The 16,118-nt window shown below is 40.7% G+C and overlaps 1 protein-coding gene across 4 annotated transcripts in view; it reads left to right on the top strand.

Moving 5' to 3' along the window:
- SNAP47 (synaptosome associated protein 47) overlaps positions 1-16,118 on the top strand; it is a 50,958-nt gene that overhangs the window by 19,984 nt on the left and 14,856 nt on the right. For all 4 annotated transcript variants that reach the window (XM_042931811.1, XM_042931787.1, XM_042931794.1 and 1 more), the window contains exon 3: positions 8,706-9,196. In XM_042931811.1, the coding sequence (XP_042787745.1) occupies positions 8,706-9,196 (491 nt within the window). The remainder of the gene's footprint in view (positions 1-8,705; positions 9,197-16,118) is intronic.

Here is a 16,118-nt window from a genome sequence, read left to right as displayed (position 1 = left end):
TTTGTTCAGACATTTTTTTTCTTATTTCTTTCAGTTATTTGTCCATAGTTTCCTTTAGCTCATTGAACATATTTAAGATTTTGGTGTAACATCTTTGATAAAATATTAGGACTTCCTCAGAGATGAGTATGGGCCTTATGAATCAGCCATACTTTCTTCTTTCTTTGTATGTTTTATCATTTTTTCTTGAGAAGTGCACATTCTGTTGTGGTAAATCTGTTATGGACTAAATGTTTGTGTCCCTGAAATTCACCTGAAGTCCCTGAGGTCACCACCACCCCCAACCCCCACCCCAGTGTGATAGTGTTAGGAGGCAGGGCCTTTGGGAGGTGATTAGGTTTAGATGAGGTCATGAGAGTAGAGCCCCCATGATGGGATAAGAGGAAGAGGCTAAATCTCTGTCTCTCTCTTCTTCCTCCTCCTCCTCCTCTTCCTCCTCCTCCTCTTCCTCGTCGTCTTCTTCTTCTTCTTCTTCTTCTTCTTCTTCTTCTTCTTCTCCTCCTCCTCCTCCTCCTCCTCCTCCTCCTCTCTCCCCCCCTTCCTCTCTCTCTCTGTCTCTCCCCCTCTCCCTCTTCCTCTTTCTCCTCTCTCTCTCTGCTGTGCGAAGACACAACAAGAAGGTAGCTGTCTCCAAGCCAGGGAGAGAGCTCTTCCCCAAAACCAAATCTGTTGGCACCCTAATCTTGAACTTCCTAGCCTCCATAACTGAGAAATAAATGTCTGTTGTTCAAGCCATGCAGTTTGTGGTATTTGTTACAGTAACCCGAACTGACTGATACACTCTGGAAACCTAATTCTACTCCTTGGGGATTAGTGGTCTTTGCTTGTTGAGGGTTATGGCTGGAATTGGAATCTTTTCCCAACTATTTTTGCAAAGTGTGTCTCTCTTGTTATATGTGGTCATTGAAGTTTCTCTTTCATTGCGTCTCTGTTCAGCTAGTGAACCGACAAAGATGTTCTTAGGAATTGGGTCTTGTCTCTTTGAATTCCCTCTGGCTGGGAAGCCACTTGGGCTTATCGTGGCTGAAACCTCTATGCCAGCCTCTCTGCAGTCAAAAGCAGCATAGAACTTCTAGAAAACAAAATATTAAAATTCTGTGTTATGCACTTCCTACTTTTTGGCATTCCATGTCTCTCTTTAAATGAAATGAAGACAAGTTGGTAACCCAGTTTTGATTTCAGGAGTTTGGTAGAAGCTACTTGCTGAGGTAATTGGTCTGGTTGTGTTTTCATTGGCATCTGTGAGTAACTGGTATTGCCTCTGTTCAGAGGTTGGAAAATGGCACTCTGGAATGACAGTTTGGCTCTTCACAGTTGAGCCAAGTGTAGCTCAGCACTTTGAGGACATTTCCCATTGTGTTCCTAGTGTATATGATTGCTAAGTTGGGTAGGATTGTGCCTACATTTTTTCCTCCCTATCCTAGATATTCTGACTGTTTTATTCTGATGTGTCTCTGATATGTAGATTTTTTAGAACAGGCTTTTAAATTACATACCATAAAATTTACTCACTGTATGTAAACAATTCAATGATTTTTAGTAAACTTACAGAGTTGTACAGACAAGACTGTAGTCCAAATTTTAGGACATTTCTATCCCCCCCAAAAGTCACCTCAAGCCCTTTGGCAGTCACTCTGTTCTTGCCCTGCCCAGGTCACCACTGATCTAGTCTTTCTGTGTAGACTTGTCTTTTTAGAGAGTTAACATATGTCTGGCTTCTTGCACCGTGTCATGTTTTTGAGATTCATCTCCATTGTAGGATAGATCAGTACTTTGTTACTTTATATTTCTGTTCTTCTTTTCTCTTTTCTTTTCTTTTCTTTTCTTTTCTTTTCTTTTCTTTCCTTCCTTCCTTCCATCCTTCTTTCTGGCTCCATACCTACTTTAAATGGGCTTGGACTCACAACCCTGAGATCAAGAGTCTACTGACTAAGCCGGCCAGGCACCCCATTAGTTTGTATTTCTGACCAATACTCTGTTATATGATCTATCACATCTTGTTTGTCCATTGACCAATTTTGATGGACATTTTGTTGTTTCTGTTTTGTGGCCATTATGAATAGTGCTGCTATAGACATTTGTGTACAAGTGTTTGCATGAACATTTGTTTTCATTTCCCTTGGGTAGGAAATTGCTGGGTCTCTCTTTAACATTTTGAGAACTTGACCAATTGTTTTCCAAAGTGGCTGTGCCATGTTTCACCTCCCCACCAATAATGTATGGGGGCTCCAGTTTCTCCACAACATCACTAACACTTGTTATTGTCTGCTTTATTATTATAACTATCATAGTGGGTGTGAAGTGACGTCTCATTACACAATCATTTTCCTAATGATAATAAGCATCTTTTCATACGCTTTTTTCCCATAGGTCTATTTTATTTTTAAATTCTTTGACCATTTTTTATGTGGTTGTCTTTTTATTATGGACTTTGTAGGAGTTTTATATATTCTGGGTAGAAATCCCTTTATCAGATAAATGATTTGAAAATATTTTCTCTCTTTCTGTGGATTGTCTTTCTTGAAGGTGGTTTTGAATCACAGAGGATTTTAATTTTTTTTCTCCAATGAATCAAGCACAATTTATTTTAGAACTAAAAGGACAGACTGAGCAAAAGAAAGTTTTATCCTAAACTTTCCCAATAGACATTTTCTCCCCAGACTGCATGTTATCAATTTTTTAAAAAAAAATTTTTTTTAACATTTATTTTATTTTTGAGACAGAGAGAGACAGAGCATGAATGGGGGAGGGTCAGAGAGAGGGAGACACAGAATCTGAAACAGGCTCCAGGCTCTGGGCTGTCAGCACAGAGCCCGACGCGGGGCTTGAACTCACGGACCGCGAGATCATGACCTGAGCCGAAGTCGGCCGCCCAACCGACTGAGCCACCCAGGCGCCCCTGCATGTTATCAATTTTAAGTCCCATCAGTGGTCTTCATATTATTCATAGAGGATGTACAGATTGTGTCGTTTCCTTAAAGAGTCAAGTTTGAAAATAATATTTCTACTTTTTGTGCTTTAGAATTATTTGTAAGTAATCTCTGTGCCCAACCTGGGGTTTGAACTCACAACCCCAAGATCAAGAGTTGCATGCTCTACCTACTAAGCCAGCCAGATGCCCCACTTTTTGTGCTTTAGAACAACTCTCAAAACATACTATTATGCTCCCAGCTCATAACTGTTCAATTCATTCTTTCTTCTTGAAATAACTTAGAGCAAGAGAATCATTTACTTTGTACATTTTCAAAAACAGAACGTGTCCATTTTCTCTCCAGTGTTCATGGAGGGAAAAACTAGTCTAACCCAACAGATGAGCAAAAAGTCTTTTTCCTATTTTGGCTTCTCTGGTTTAAGTGACCAGAGAAAATCATTAGCTGTTTTTATTTTGGTTTCAACATAATAGCATCTATAGCCTTTTCTTCCTCCGAAGCCAACACTGGTCTTTCACATTCACAACATGAGTATTTCAGAGCTTTGCAGTTTTGCTCCTTCAGATACTGCCCAGCCAACTCAAGGGGAGCACACCTCGGAAGACAGAAGACCCTCCCAGGTCCTCATTCTCCTTCTCTGCTGCTCCCTCCCCTCACCCTCGGGGCACCATGAAACGCAGGCCTGATTGCTTGTGCCTTGCGCACAGATGGGGCCCAGACCTGGCTGGACACAAGGCCAAAGGATTTTAAGTTTGATGAAGACCAATGTACCTGTTTTTTTTGTTTTTTGTTTTTTGTTTTTGTCACTTGCCTTTGGTGTCATATCCAGTTCATTGCCTAATCCAGAGTCACAGAGGTTTATTCTTTTGCTTTGTTCCAAGAGTCATAGTTTTAGCTCTTCTGTTTAGGTCCCTGAACCACTTGGGGTTCATTTTTGTGAATGATGTGAGAAATGAATCAAATTTCTTTTTTCTTTTCTTTTTTATTTTATTTATTTATTTGTTTGTTTATTTATTTATTTATTTATTTATTTATTTATTTATTTTGGTATGACGCTATTCAGTGATCTCAGCAATATTTGTTGAAAGATGGATGTTTCCCCACTGAATTGTCTTGTCATCCTTGTCGAAAACCAGTTGACCATAAGGATAAAGGTTTGTTTCTGGACTCTGAGTTCCATCTCATTAATCCACGCTGTAACCTTTCACCAGTACCACACCATCATCATCGTTATGACCGTGTAGTAAGTTTGCACTCAGCAAGAGTCCACCAACTTGTTTCTTTTTCAGGATTGTTTTTGTCTATTCTGGGTCTTTTGTGTTTCCATGTGAATTTTGGGATAAACTAAGGGCTTAACAGTGCCCTAACTGGGAGAATTAGGGAGGTGTTGTTACCACCCCCCTAGAGGTGCACCCCCCTGCACCCGTAAGGTTTCCGTTGTTGCTACTGGCTCTTCATGTGGCCTCCTGTACCGTAATCCCATGCTTGGGGAAGGATCCTAGTGCAGCAGGTAAGGGTGGATGTCCACGCCCCCCCCCCCTTTTTAAATTGAAGTATAGTTGGTACACAAGGTTACATTAATTTTCAGTGGATAGCATATCGGATAAGTTGATACATGATGCTGTGCTCACTACCAGTGTCCAAGACTATTATAGTATCGTTGATCATACTCCTTGTGCTGTATCTTAATTTACCCCTATGATTTATTCGTTCCTTAACTGGAAGCCTCTATCCCCCACTCCCCTTCACCCATTCTGCTCCTCTACCCAACCCCCCTACCCTCTGGCAACCATCAGTTCTATGTATTTATGGGTCTGTTTCTGCCTTTTCTTTTTCTGTTTATTTGTTGAGTTTTTTAGATTCTGCATATAAGTGAAATCATGTAGTGTTTGTCTTTCTCTGTCTTATTTTATTTAGCATAATACTCTCGAGGTCCATCCATGTTATTGCAAATGGCAAGATTTCATTCTTTTTTGTGGCTGAGTGATATTCCTCTGTGTGTGTGTGTGTGTGTGTGTGTGTGTGTGTGTATCACGTTTTCGTTATCCATTCTTCTATGGGTAGACCCTTGGGTTACTTTCATAGTTTGGCCATTGTAAATAATGCCTCAGTAAGCATAGGGGTGCATATATCTTTACCACTTGTGTTTTCATTTGCTTTGGGTAAATACCCAGTAGTGAAATTATTGGGTCATATGGTAATTCTATTTTTAATTTTTTTTTTTTTTAATTTTTTTTTTTTTCAATGTTTATTTATTTTTGGGACAGAGAGAGACAGAGCATGAACGGGGGAGGGACAGAGAGAGGGAGACACAGAATCGGAAACAGGCTCCAGGCTCTGAGCCATCAGCCCAGAGCCTGACGCGGGGCTCGAACTCACGGACCGTGAGATCGTGACCTGGCTGAAGTCGGACGCTTAACCGACTGCGCCACCCAGGCGCCCCTCTATTTTTAATTTTTGACACACCTCCATACTGTTTTCTAGAGTGGCTGCACAAGTTTGCACTTCCAGCCAACAGTACAAAGGGGTCCCCCTTTCTCTGCATCCTCACCAACACCTGTTGTTTCCTGAGTTAATTTTAGCCATTCTGACAGGTGTGAGGTGGTATCTCATTGTAGTTTTGATTTGTATTTCCCTTATGATGAGTGATGTTGAACATCTTCTTATGCTTATGTGTCTGTTAGCCATCTGGATGTCTTCTTTGGGGAAGTGCCTAATCAGATCCTCTGCCCATTTTTTAATTGGGTTGTTTGTTAGTTTGTTTTGGTGATGAGTTGTATAAGTTCTTTATGTATTTTAGATATTAACTGCTTATCAGATGTATTATTTGCAAATATCTTTTTTCCATTCAGTAGGTTATCTGTTTGTATTATCAGTGATTTCCTTTGGTGTGCAGAAGCTTTTTATTTTATGAAAATAAAAAATGAAACAGTTTGTTTTTCACTTTTGTTTCCGTTGCTTAAAGAGACATATCCACAAATATGTTACTAAAGCCAATGTCTAGGTGATTACTGTGTGTGTTTTCTTTCAGGAGTTTTATGCATTCATGTCTCACATCTAATCCATTAATCCATTTTGAGCTTATTTTTGTGTAAAGTGTAAGAAAGGGTCCTATTTTATTCTTTTGCATGAGGCTGTCCAATTTTCCCAACACCATTTGTTGAAGATACTGTCTTTTCCCCATTGCATATTCTTGTGTCCTTCATCGTAGATTAATTGACCTATAAGTGTGGGTATATTTCTGGGCTCTCTATTCTGTTCCTTTGATTTGTGTGTCTGTTTTAGTGCCAATACCATACTGTTGTGATCACTGTCACTTTGTAGTATATCCTGAAATCTGGGATTGTGATAACTCCAGCTTGGGTCTTATTTCTCTAGATCACTTTGGCTATTTGAGGTCTTTTGTTGTTCCATACAAATTTTAGCATTATTTGTTCTAATTCTGTGAAAAATGCTCTTGGTGTTTTGATAGAGATTGTATTAAATTTGTAAATTGCTTTGGGTAGTATGGATGTTTTAACAATATTAATTCTTCCAGTCCGTGAGCATGGTATATATTTCCATTTCTTTGTGTCATCTTTAATTTCTTTCATCAATGTCTTAATAGTTTTCAGAGTACAAGTCTTCCACCTCTTTGGTTAAATTTATTCCTAAGGTATTTTATTATTTTTGGTACATCTGTAAATGAGATTCTTTTTTTCTCAATTTCTCTTTCTGCTACTTCGTTATGGCTATTCATACTCTTGAACTACTTCTTGCTTCAGTTTTGGAAGGTTGTGGTTTTTGAGTGTTTTGTCTGTTTCATAAAAGTCCAATTTATTGGTGTGAAGTTGGGTATGGTATCCCCTAGGAGCCTTTCCAGGGCTAAAGGCTCTATGGTGATGCCTCCATCACTCCTGATGTTGGTGATATGCATTTTCTTTGTTTTATTTTGGATCATTTTTTGTAAGGGTTTTCTTTTTTTTTTTTTTTTTTTTAATTATTTCAAAGAACCAACTTTTGGCTTTTTTAATATTTTCTTTTTTTCTGTTTTCAATTTCATTGATTTCTGCTTTTCCTTTATTCTACTTACTTTGGGTTCAATTTATAACTTTTTGAGACAGAAGCTTAAATCGCTGATTTTAAATCCTTCTAAGAAGTTTTCCAACATCCACTGAAAGCTATAAATTTTCCTCATGACTGTTCCACTTGCACCCTGCCATTTTTTGCATATTGGTTTGTTTCACTCACTTCAGATTTTTTTGATTCCCTTTATTTAGAATCGTATTTAATTTCCAGATATTTGAGGATTTTCTATTAGCCTTTTGTCATTAATTTCAAATGTCATTTGTTTGAGGACAGAAGATATGTTCTGTATGATTTCAATACTTGAAATTTATTGAGATGTGTTACATTTTTTTAATGTTCTGAATACACTTTAAAGAGTGTATTCAGACAGATGTTGGTTCCATAAATATCAATCAAGTTGAGTTGTTTAAATAGTGTTTATATTCTTACTAATTGTTTTTGTCTTCTTGCTATATTATGGAGATAAATTTGTTAAAACCTACAACTGTGGTTGTCTATTTCTTCTTTTAGAGTTGTCAGTTTTTGCTTAATGAATTTTGAAATTTTGTCAGATATACTTGTTTAGTATTCAGTCTTTTTGTTGGATTGGTGGATTGTTGATGGATTATTATGCATTGTCTGTCTTTATCCTTGGTAACATCCTTGTCTTAAGGTTTACTACTGGCACGATGCATCTTTTTACCAATACCTTTGCTTTTGACGTGTCTGTGCCCTTATATTTCACAGTCTCTTGTAAACAAGATATAGCTGTGTCTTGTTTTTGTTTTTGAATCCAGGCTGACAATCTGCCTTTAAATTAGAGGATTTGGTCTATTTACATTTAATATAATTACTAATATGACTATATTTAAGTCTGCCACCTTGATTATTTTCTATTTTTTCCATTTGATCTTTGTTCCTTTGCTTTTCCTTTCCTGCTTCTATTTTTTTTTTTTCATCACAAGATAGATCTTGTGGTGTTATCAGTGGTTATTTTACAGCTGTACCGTCTGATATGGTAGGCACTAGCCACATGTAATTAAGTTTAAAATTCAGTCCTGCATTAGGAGCCACACTGTAGATGCCCAGTAACCACATGTGCCTATTACCATATTGGACAGACAGATTACTGCAGAAATTTCCATCCGATGGCTCTCTATAGATTCAGATCAGGATTTATTTGGAGTCAGAATCACCCAGGGTCAAACGTGAAAAGAGCAACATTTTTCAGAAGACGTGTGTTTCTTTTCCTTTTTATTTTTATTTTAAAAAATTGTTTTTAAGTTTATTTATTTATTTGTAGAGAGAGACAGAGAGTGCCAGCAGGGGTGAATCAGAGAGGGAGAGAGAGAATCCCAAGCAGACTCTGCGCCGTCAGCACTGAGCTTGACTGGGGCTCAAACTCACAAACTGCGAGATCATGATCTGAACCAAAATCAGGAGTCAGACACTTAGCTGACTGAGCCACCCAGGCACCCCAAAAGACATGTGTTTCTATTGTGGGCTTATTACTGATAGCTTTGTGTCTGTAGACAGAAGAGATATGCTCTTGGCCTCGGTTTTCTTTTCTAAAGCACGGGGTAGTAATTCCTGCTCTTCTGCTTTATGGAGTGCTTGGGTAAAATGTAGCCCTGTAAAATGGCTAAGTGCTGTGTGAAGGCTAAAGCAGTCTTCAAGAAAACGCACTGAAACCCCGTTGACTGTTCTGTGTTTTGTTTGGTCTTTTAGGTTGCTGACAGAGCTGGAGTCACCTTCCTGGTGGCCCTTTAGCTCCAAGCTTTGGAAAATGCCATCAGAAACAAAGCTTAAGGGAGACGCTTCAACGGCTAGTCCCAAAACTCTTGGGAAGGAAGGGGTAGTGGTCAGAATTCCTGCTGTTGTCTCCCAGAGAACAGCATCCCATGTCAAACCAGGGAGTCTCACCGTCCTAGTGTCTGGACTGGAAATCCATGATTCGAGTTCTGCGCTCATGCACAGGTTCGAAAGAGAAGACGTGGATGACATTAAGGTTCACACGCCCTATGAGATCAGCATCCGCCAGCGGTTCATTGGGAAGCCTGACATAGCCTATCACTTGATATCTGCCAGGATGCCAGAGGCCATCCCCGTTTTGGAGGTGCAGTTCAGCAAAAAGATGGAGGTGTTAGGAGACGCCCTGACACCCAGCAGCACCAAAACCTCCTCCCCAGCAGAGAAGGGCTGCTCCATGTGGCACACAGGTGAGTGACTGCTGGTGCAGGCCCTGCACAAGTCTCCAGAATCATGGTCAAATGCAGCATGCCTGTGGCACATCCATAATTTGAGGCATCGCTTGGAGCAGCTGCTGGTTTCCAGGCACCAGCAACTGTGCATTTGTTAGCAGGTGAGAACAACTTCGGGCCTCTTTCCTTAGTTCCTGCCACCTCGAAGTGGGCAAGTCCCAGACTCAGGTATACCACACACTCAAATGGGAGCCAGGCAGGTTTCTCCAGAGTCTGCTTTCTATCCAGAACAGAGGAGGGCTCCAGGGTAGGTGTTTTCACCTCTTTCCTCTGTGGGACTAAATTGACACTAGCATGCCGGCTCTGCACCCCCGACCTGGGCCCATTCCAGGAATGTGTCTGGGAATCAGAATCCTGGACAACCATGCAGATACATTTTGTGGGTTTGTAGGCCTTGGCAAGGGCCCATGGAGTCCTCCCGCGTGTCTCCATGGAGAGCGTGGGGCTGGATGTATGCCTTTGGACAGCCTGGGACCACCGGACTCCTCAGGCTCACCTTCCTGATGGGTGTCAGTAACATCTCGGTCACGTCTTTAGTCTTTTTTTTCTTTTTAAAAAATTTTTTTACGTTTATTTATTTTCTTTCTCTTTTTTTTTTCAATATGAAATTTATTGTCAAATTGGTTTCTATACAACACCCAGTGCTCATCCCAACAGGTGCCCTCCTCAATGCCCATCACCCACTTTCCCCACCCTCCCACTCCCATCAACCCTTAGTTTATTCTCAGTTTTTAAGAGTCTCTTATGGTTTGGCTCCCTCCCTCTCTAACTTTTTTTTTTCCTTCCCCTTCCCCATGGTCTTCTGTTAAGTTTCTCAGGATCCACATAAGAGTGAAAACATATGGTATCAGTCTTTTTCTCTATGACTTATTTCACTTAGCATAACACTCTCCAGTTCCATTCACATTGCTACAAAAGGCCATATTTCATTCTTCCTCATTGCCAAGTAGTATTCCATTGTGTATATACCACAATTTCTTTATGCATTCATCAGTTGATGGACATTTAGGCTCTTTCCATAATTTGGCTGTTGAAAATGCTGCTATAAACATTGGGGTACCAGTGCCCCTATGCATCAGCACTCCTGTATCCCTTGGGTAAATTCCTAGCAGTGCTATTGCTGGATCATTGGGTAGATCTATTTTTAATTTTTTTTTTCAGTATGTGAAGTTTATTGTCAAATTGGTTTCCATACAACACCCAGTACTCATCCCAAAAGGTGCCCTCCTCAATACCCATCACCCACTCTCCCCTCCCTCCCACCCCCCATCAACCCTCAGTTTGTTCTCAGTTTTTAAGAGTCTCTTATGCTTTGGCTGTCTTCCACTATAACCTCTTTTTTTTTTTCTTCCCCTCTCCCATGGGTTTCTGTTAAGTTTCTCAGGATCCACATAAGAATGAAACCATATGGTATCTGTCTTTGTCTGTGTGGCTTATTTCACTTAGCATAACACTCTCCAGTTCCATCCATGTTGCTACAAAGGGCCATATTTCATTCTTTCTCATTGCCACGTAGTACTCCATTATGTATATAAACCACAATTTCTTTATCCATTACTCATCAGTATTTTTAATTTTTTGAGGAACCTCCATACTGTTTTCCAGAGTGGCTGCACCAGTTTATATTCCCACCAACAGTGCAAGAGGGTTCCCGTTTCTCCACATCCCCTCCAGCATCTATAACTCCTGATTTGTTCATTTTAGCCACTCTGACTGGCGTGAGGTGGTATCTCAGTGTGGTTTTGATTTGTATTTCCCTGATGAGAAGTGACATTGAGCATTTTTTCATGTGTCTTTTGGTCATCTTGATGGCTTTTTTGGAAAAGTGTCAATTCATGTCTTCTGCCCGTTTCTTCACTGGATTATTTGTTTTGCAGGTGTGGAGTTTGGTGAGTTCTTTATAGATTTTGGATACTAGCCCTTTGTCTGATATGTGATTTGCAACTATCTTTTCCCATTCCGTAGGTTGCCTTTTAATTTTGTTGATTGTTTCCTTTGCAGTGCAGAAGCTATTTATCTGGATGTGGTCCCAATAGTTCATTTTTGCTTTTAATTCCGTTGCCTTTGGAGATGTGTCAAGTAAGAAATTGCTGCGGCTGAAGTCAGAGAGGTTTTATCCTGCTTTCTCCTCTAGGGCTTTGATGGTTTCCTGTCTCACATTCAGGTCCTGTATCCATTTTGAGTTTATTTTTGTGAATGGTGTAAGAAAGTGGTCTAGTTTCATCCTTCTGCATGTTGCTGTCCAGTTCTCCCAGCACCATTTCTTAAAGACACTGTCTTTGTTGCATTGGATATTCTTTCCTGTTTTGCCAAAGATTAGTTGGCCATCCTTTTGTGGGTCCAATTCTGGAGTCTCTATTCTATTCCATTGGTTATGTGTCTGTTTTTGTACCAATACCATGCTGTCTTGATGATGACAGCTTTGTAGTAGAAACTGAAGTCTGGGATTGTGATGCCTCCTGCTTTGGTCTTCTTCTTCAGTATTACTTAGGCTATTCGGGATCTTTTGTGGTCCCATACAAATTTTAGGATTGCTTGTTCTAGCTTCTAGAAGAATGCTGGTGCAATTTTGATTGGGATTGCATTGAATGTGTGGATTGCTTTGGTAGTGTTGCCATTTTAACAATATTTATTCTTCCAATCCATGATCATGGAAGGTTTTTCCATTTCTTTGTATCTTCTTCAATTTCCTTCATAAGCTTTCTATAGTTTTCAGCATACAGATTTTTAACATCTTTGGTTAGGGTTTATTCCTAGGTATTTTGTGATTCTTGGTGCAATTGTGAATGGGATTAGTTTCTTTATTTGTCTTTCTGTTGCTTCATTATTAGTGGATAAGAATGCAACTGATTTCTGTACATTACTTTTGTATCCTGCGACTTTGCTGAATTCATGTTATCAGTTCTAGCAGCCTTTTGGTGGAGTCTGTTGGGTTTTCCATGTACAGTATCATGTCATCTGCAAAAAGTGAAAGCTTAACTTCATCGTTGCCAATTTTGATGCCTTTGATTTCCTTTTGTTGTCTGATTGCTGATGCTAGAACTTCCAACACTGTGTTAAACAACAGCGGTGACAGTGGACATCCCTGTCGTGTTCCTGATCTCAGGGGGAAAGCTCTCAGTTTTCCCCATTGAGGATGATATTAGCTGTGGGCTTTTCATAAATGGCTTTTATGATGTTTAAATATGTTCCTTCTATCCTGACTTTCTCGAGGGTTTTTATTAAGAAAGGATGCTGAATTTTGTCAAATGCTTTTTCTGCATTAATTGACAGGATCATATGGTTCTTATCTTTTCTTTTATTAATGTGATGTATCACATTGATTGATTTGCAAATGTTGAACCAGCCCTGCAGCCCATTAATCACAAACATAAGCAACCTTATTGAGAATGTGGTAATTGCAGGGGACTTTAATACCCCACTTACAGCAATGGATAAATCATCTAGACACAGGATCAATAAAGAAACAAGGGCCCTGATTGATACATTGGATCAGATGAACTTCACAGATATATTTAGAACTCTGCATCCCAAAGGATCAGAATATACTTTCTTCTCAAGTGCACATGGAACATTCTCCAAGATAGATCACATACTGGGTCACAAAACAGCCCTTCATAAGTATAAAAGAATTGAGATCACACCATGCACACTTTCAGACCACAATGCTATGAAACTTGAAATCAACCACAGGAAAAAGTCTAGAAAACCTCCAAAAGCATGGAGGTTAAAAACACCCTACTAAAGAATGAATGGGTCAACCAGGCAATTAGAGAAGAAATTTAAAAATATATGGAAACAAATGAAAATGAAAATACAACAATCCAAACACTTTGGGAAACAGTGAAGGCAGTCTTGAAAGGAAAATACATTGCAATGCAGGCCTATCCCAAACGCTTTGGGAAACAGTGAAGGCAGTCTTGAGAGGAAAATACATTGCAATGCAGGCCTATCTCAAGCAAGAAGAAAAATCCCAAATACAAAATCTAACAGCACACCTAAAGGAAATAGAAGCAGAGCAGCAAATACACCCCAAACCCAGAAGAAGAAGAGAAATAATAAAGATCAGAGCAGAAATAAACAATATAGAATCTAAAAAAACCTGTAGAGCAGATCAATGAAACCAAGAGTTGGTTTTTTTGAAAAAATAAACAAAATTGATAAACCTCTAGCCAGGCTTCTCAAAAAGAAAAGGGAGAGGACCCAAACAGATAAAATCATGGGGGAGCCTGGGTGGCTCAGTCGGTTAAGCGGCTGACTTTGGCTCAGGTCATGATCTCACAGTCCGTGAGTTCGAGCCCTGTGTTGGGACCTGTGCTGACAGCTCAGAGCCTGGAGCCTGTTTCAGATTTTATGTCTCCCTCTCTCTCTGCCCCTCCCCTCTTCATGCTGTGTCTCCGTCTCAAAAATAAATAAACGTTAAAAAAAATTGGATAAAATCATGAATGAAAATGGAATTATTAACCAATCCCTCAGAAATACAAGCAATTATCGGGGAATACTATGAAAATTATATGCCAACATACTGGACAACCTGGAAGAAATAGACAAATTCCTAAGCACCCACACACTTCCAAAACTCAAACAGGAAGAAATAGAAAACTTTAACAGACCCATAACCAGCGAAGAAATTGAATCAGTTATCAAAAATCTTCCAACAAGTAAGAATCCAGGACCAGATGGTTTCCCTGTGGAATTCTACCAGACTTTTAAAGCAGAGATAATACCTATCCTTCTCAAGCTGTTCAAAAAAATAGAAAGGAAGGAAAACTTCCAGACTCATTCTATGAAGCCAGCATTACTTTGATTTCCAAACCAGAGACCCAGCAAAAAAAGAACTAAAGGCCAATATCCCTGATGAATATGGATGCAAAAATTCTCAACAAGATACTAGCAAATTGAATTCAACAGCATATAAAAAGAATTACTCACCATGATCAAGTGGGATACATTTATTTATTTTTGAGAGACAGAGCGTGAGCAGGGGCGGGGCAGAGAGAGGGAGACACAAAATCAGAAGCAGGCTCCAGACTCTGAGCTGTCAACACAGAGCTGGACGCGGGGCTTGAACTCACAAATCGTGAGATCATGACCCTAGCTGAAGTTGGATGCTTAACCAACTAAGCCACCCAGTCGCCCCATGTCTTTAGTCTGTATTTTTGTCTCTGTGAATGATTGTGAGAAGGCGTGTCTCACACCTTTTATTTGTTTTGTGGCCTCACAGGTTTGTCTCTGTGGACTGCCTATCCGGTTTGTTTTTCTACCGTGCTGTTTCTTCATTTGATCTGTAGTAGCACCTTATTTTTTGTAGATATGTATCCCTTGTTGACTTCAGGGGCTACCAGTACCTCTCCCAGATGGTCATTCTCCACCACAGAAATGTTTAATGTTGCTGTGGTCACATCCACCATGTTTCCCCTTCAGTTTGTTTTTGAGTCCAGCTTAAGAAATCCCAGAGTCATAAAGTATCGTATTTTCTAATACTGGTGTTATATGTGATCTTACTTCTGTATTATAGCAATTTTTCTGACAGGCCAGTAGTCCTTCCTTATTAACTTTGATTGCCAGGTGTCTGTTAAAGTGAGAGACATGTTTTTACTGTCCTGGTTTCTTTTTTCTCTGAAGTGATTGATTTCAGTGCTAATGTATAACCAATTTCCCTAACACATGAATATTGTGATGTTATTCTAGATGGAAGTTTCAAGAAGAAATGTGCTTAAAAATAGACCTGGTCCCATAAATACCAAGACATTGGGAATGTTAATGTAAAAACTTAATTTAAAAAACGTATTTTTTTGGTGCGCCTAGGTGGCTCGGTTGGTTGAGCATCCAACTTCAGCTCAGGTCGTGATCCTGTGGCTCATGGGTTCGAGTCCCATGTCAGACTTTCTGCTGGCAGAGCCTGGATCCTATTTCAGATTCTGTGTCTCCCTCTCTCTCTGCTCCTCCCTTGCTCGCATGTGTGCACTCTCTCTCTCTCAAATAATAAAACATTTAAAAAAAAAACAACATATTTTCTTGGTGCTCCCAGATTTTTCTTTGGCCCCTCTCTCAAGGCCAGACTTAGAAGCCCATGACAGGGCCAAGGAGGGTAAGCAGTACAAGCCAGCATAAGACCCTGACCCAAGGGGCCTGGGCAGTGAGGGGAGACCAAGGACATGGTGCTGGGCACCCACAACCCTTGTCCTCATGGGGCTCCACCACATTCGTGGTTCGTGGGCTTTCTGTTAGAGCTGGCATCTTCAGAGACAGGACATGGCACAGGGGCCAGAGCCCTGCGGCCAGGGTTTGGATCAGGAAGGGCACCAGCCAGGGCTGCTGACCACGGGCCAGACGTCTTCCTCCTCAGGGAAGCCACAGTCACCTACCGTCAGCCATGTCCGCACACACCTCCTGAGCAAGGTCCAGATTCGGGTTGGATTGAGTGATGGGGCCTGTGTTCGTGGAGTGAGTGGAGCCATATCAGGATGACACATGAGTTTTCACCTCAGGACTAACATCAGCCTGTGCAGATCAAGACGTGGAGTCCTCCCTTGGGGAGGCCACCCTGCCTGCCTGTGAGCTTCTGCAGGTGGTGAGGAGGGAGCTGGGGAAGGAGCTACAGGCCCCGGTTGTGAGCAGAGTGGTGTGTCTGACTTGCTGTGTGTCTCTGTTGTTGGCTGCCGCACCTGAGGTGGAGACCATGGCTGGACATCTCCAGCTGCTGTTGTGATAGAGCCTGTGGCCAGAAGGTGGCAGTGTAGTCACAGGACCCAGAGGAACTTCCCGGAGACCTCTGCAATCCTGTGCAGTGTAGGTGGCCCAGCCAGCGGCCCAGCTGGCCCAAGGTGTCTCCAGGGGCTTCGGGAGCCCGGACGACACAGGTGGGCAGTGTCCACCT

Source organism: Panthera leo, chromosome A1 (genome assembly GCF_018350215.1).
Source record: "Panthera leo isolate Ple1 chromosome A1, P.leo_Ple1_pat1.1, whole genome shotgun sequence".
NCBI classification, from domain to species: domain Eukaryota; kingdom Metazoa; phylum Chordata; class Mammalia; order Carnivora; family Felidae; genus Panthera; species Panthera leo.
The sequence above is the reverse complement of the archived record's forward strand: the minus strand, read 5'-3'. Positions and strand labels throughout refer to the sequence as shown.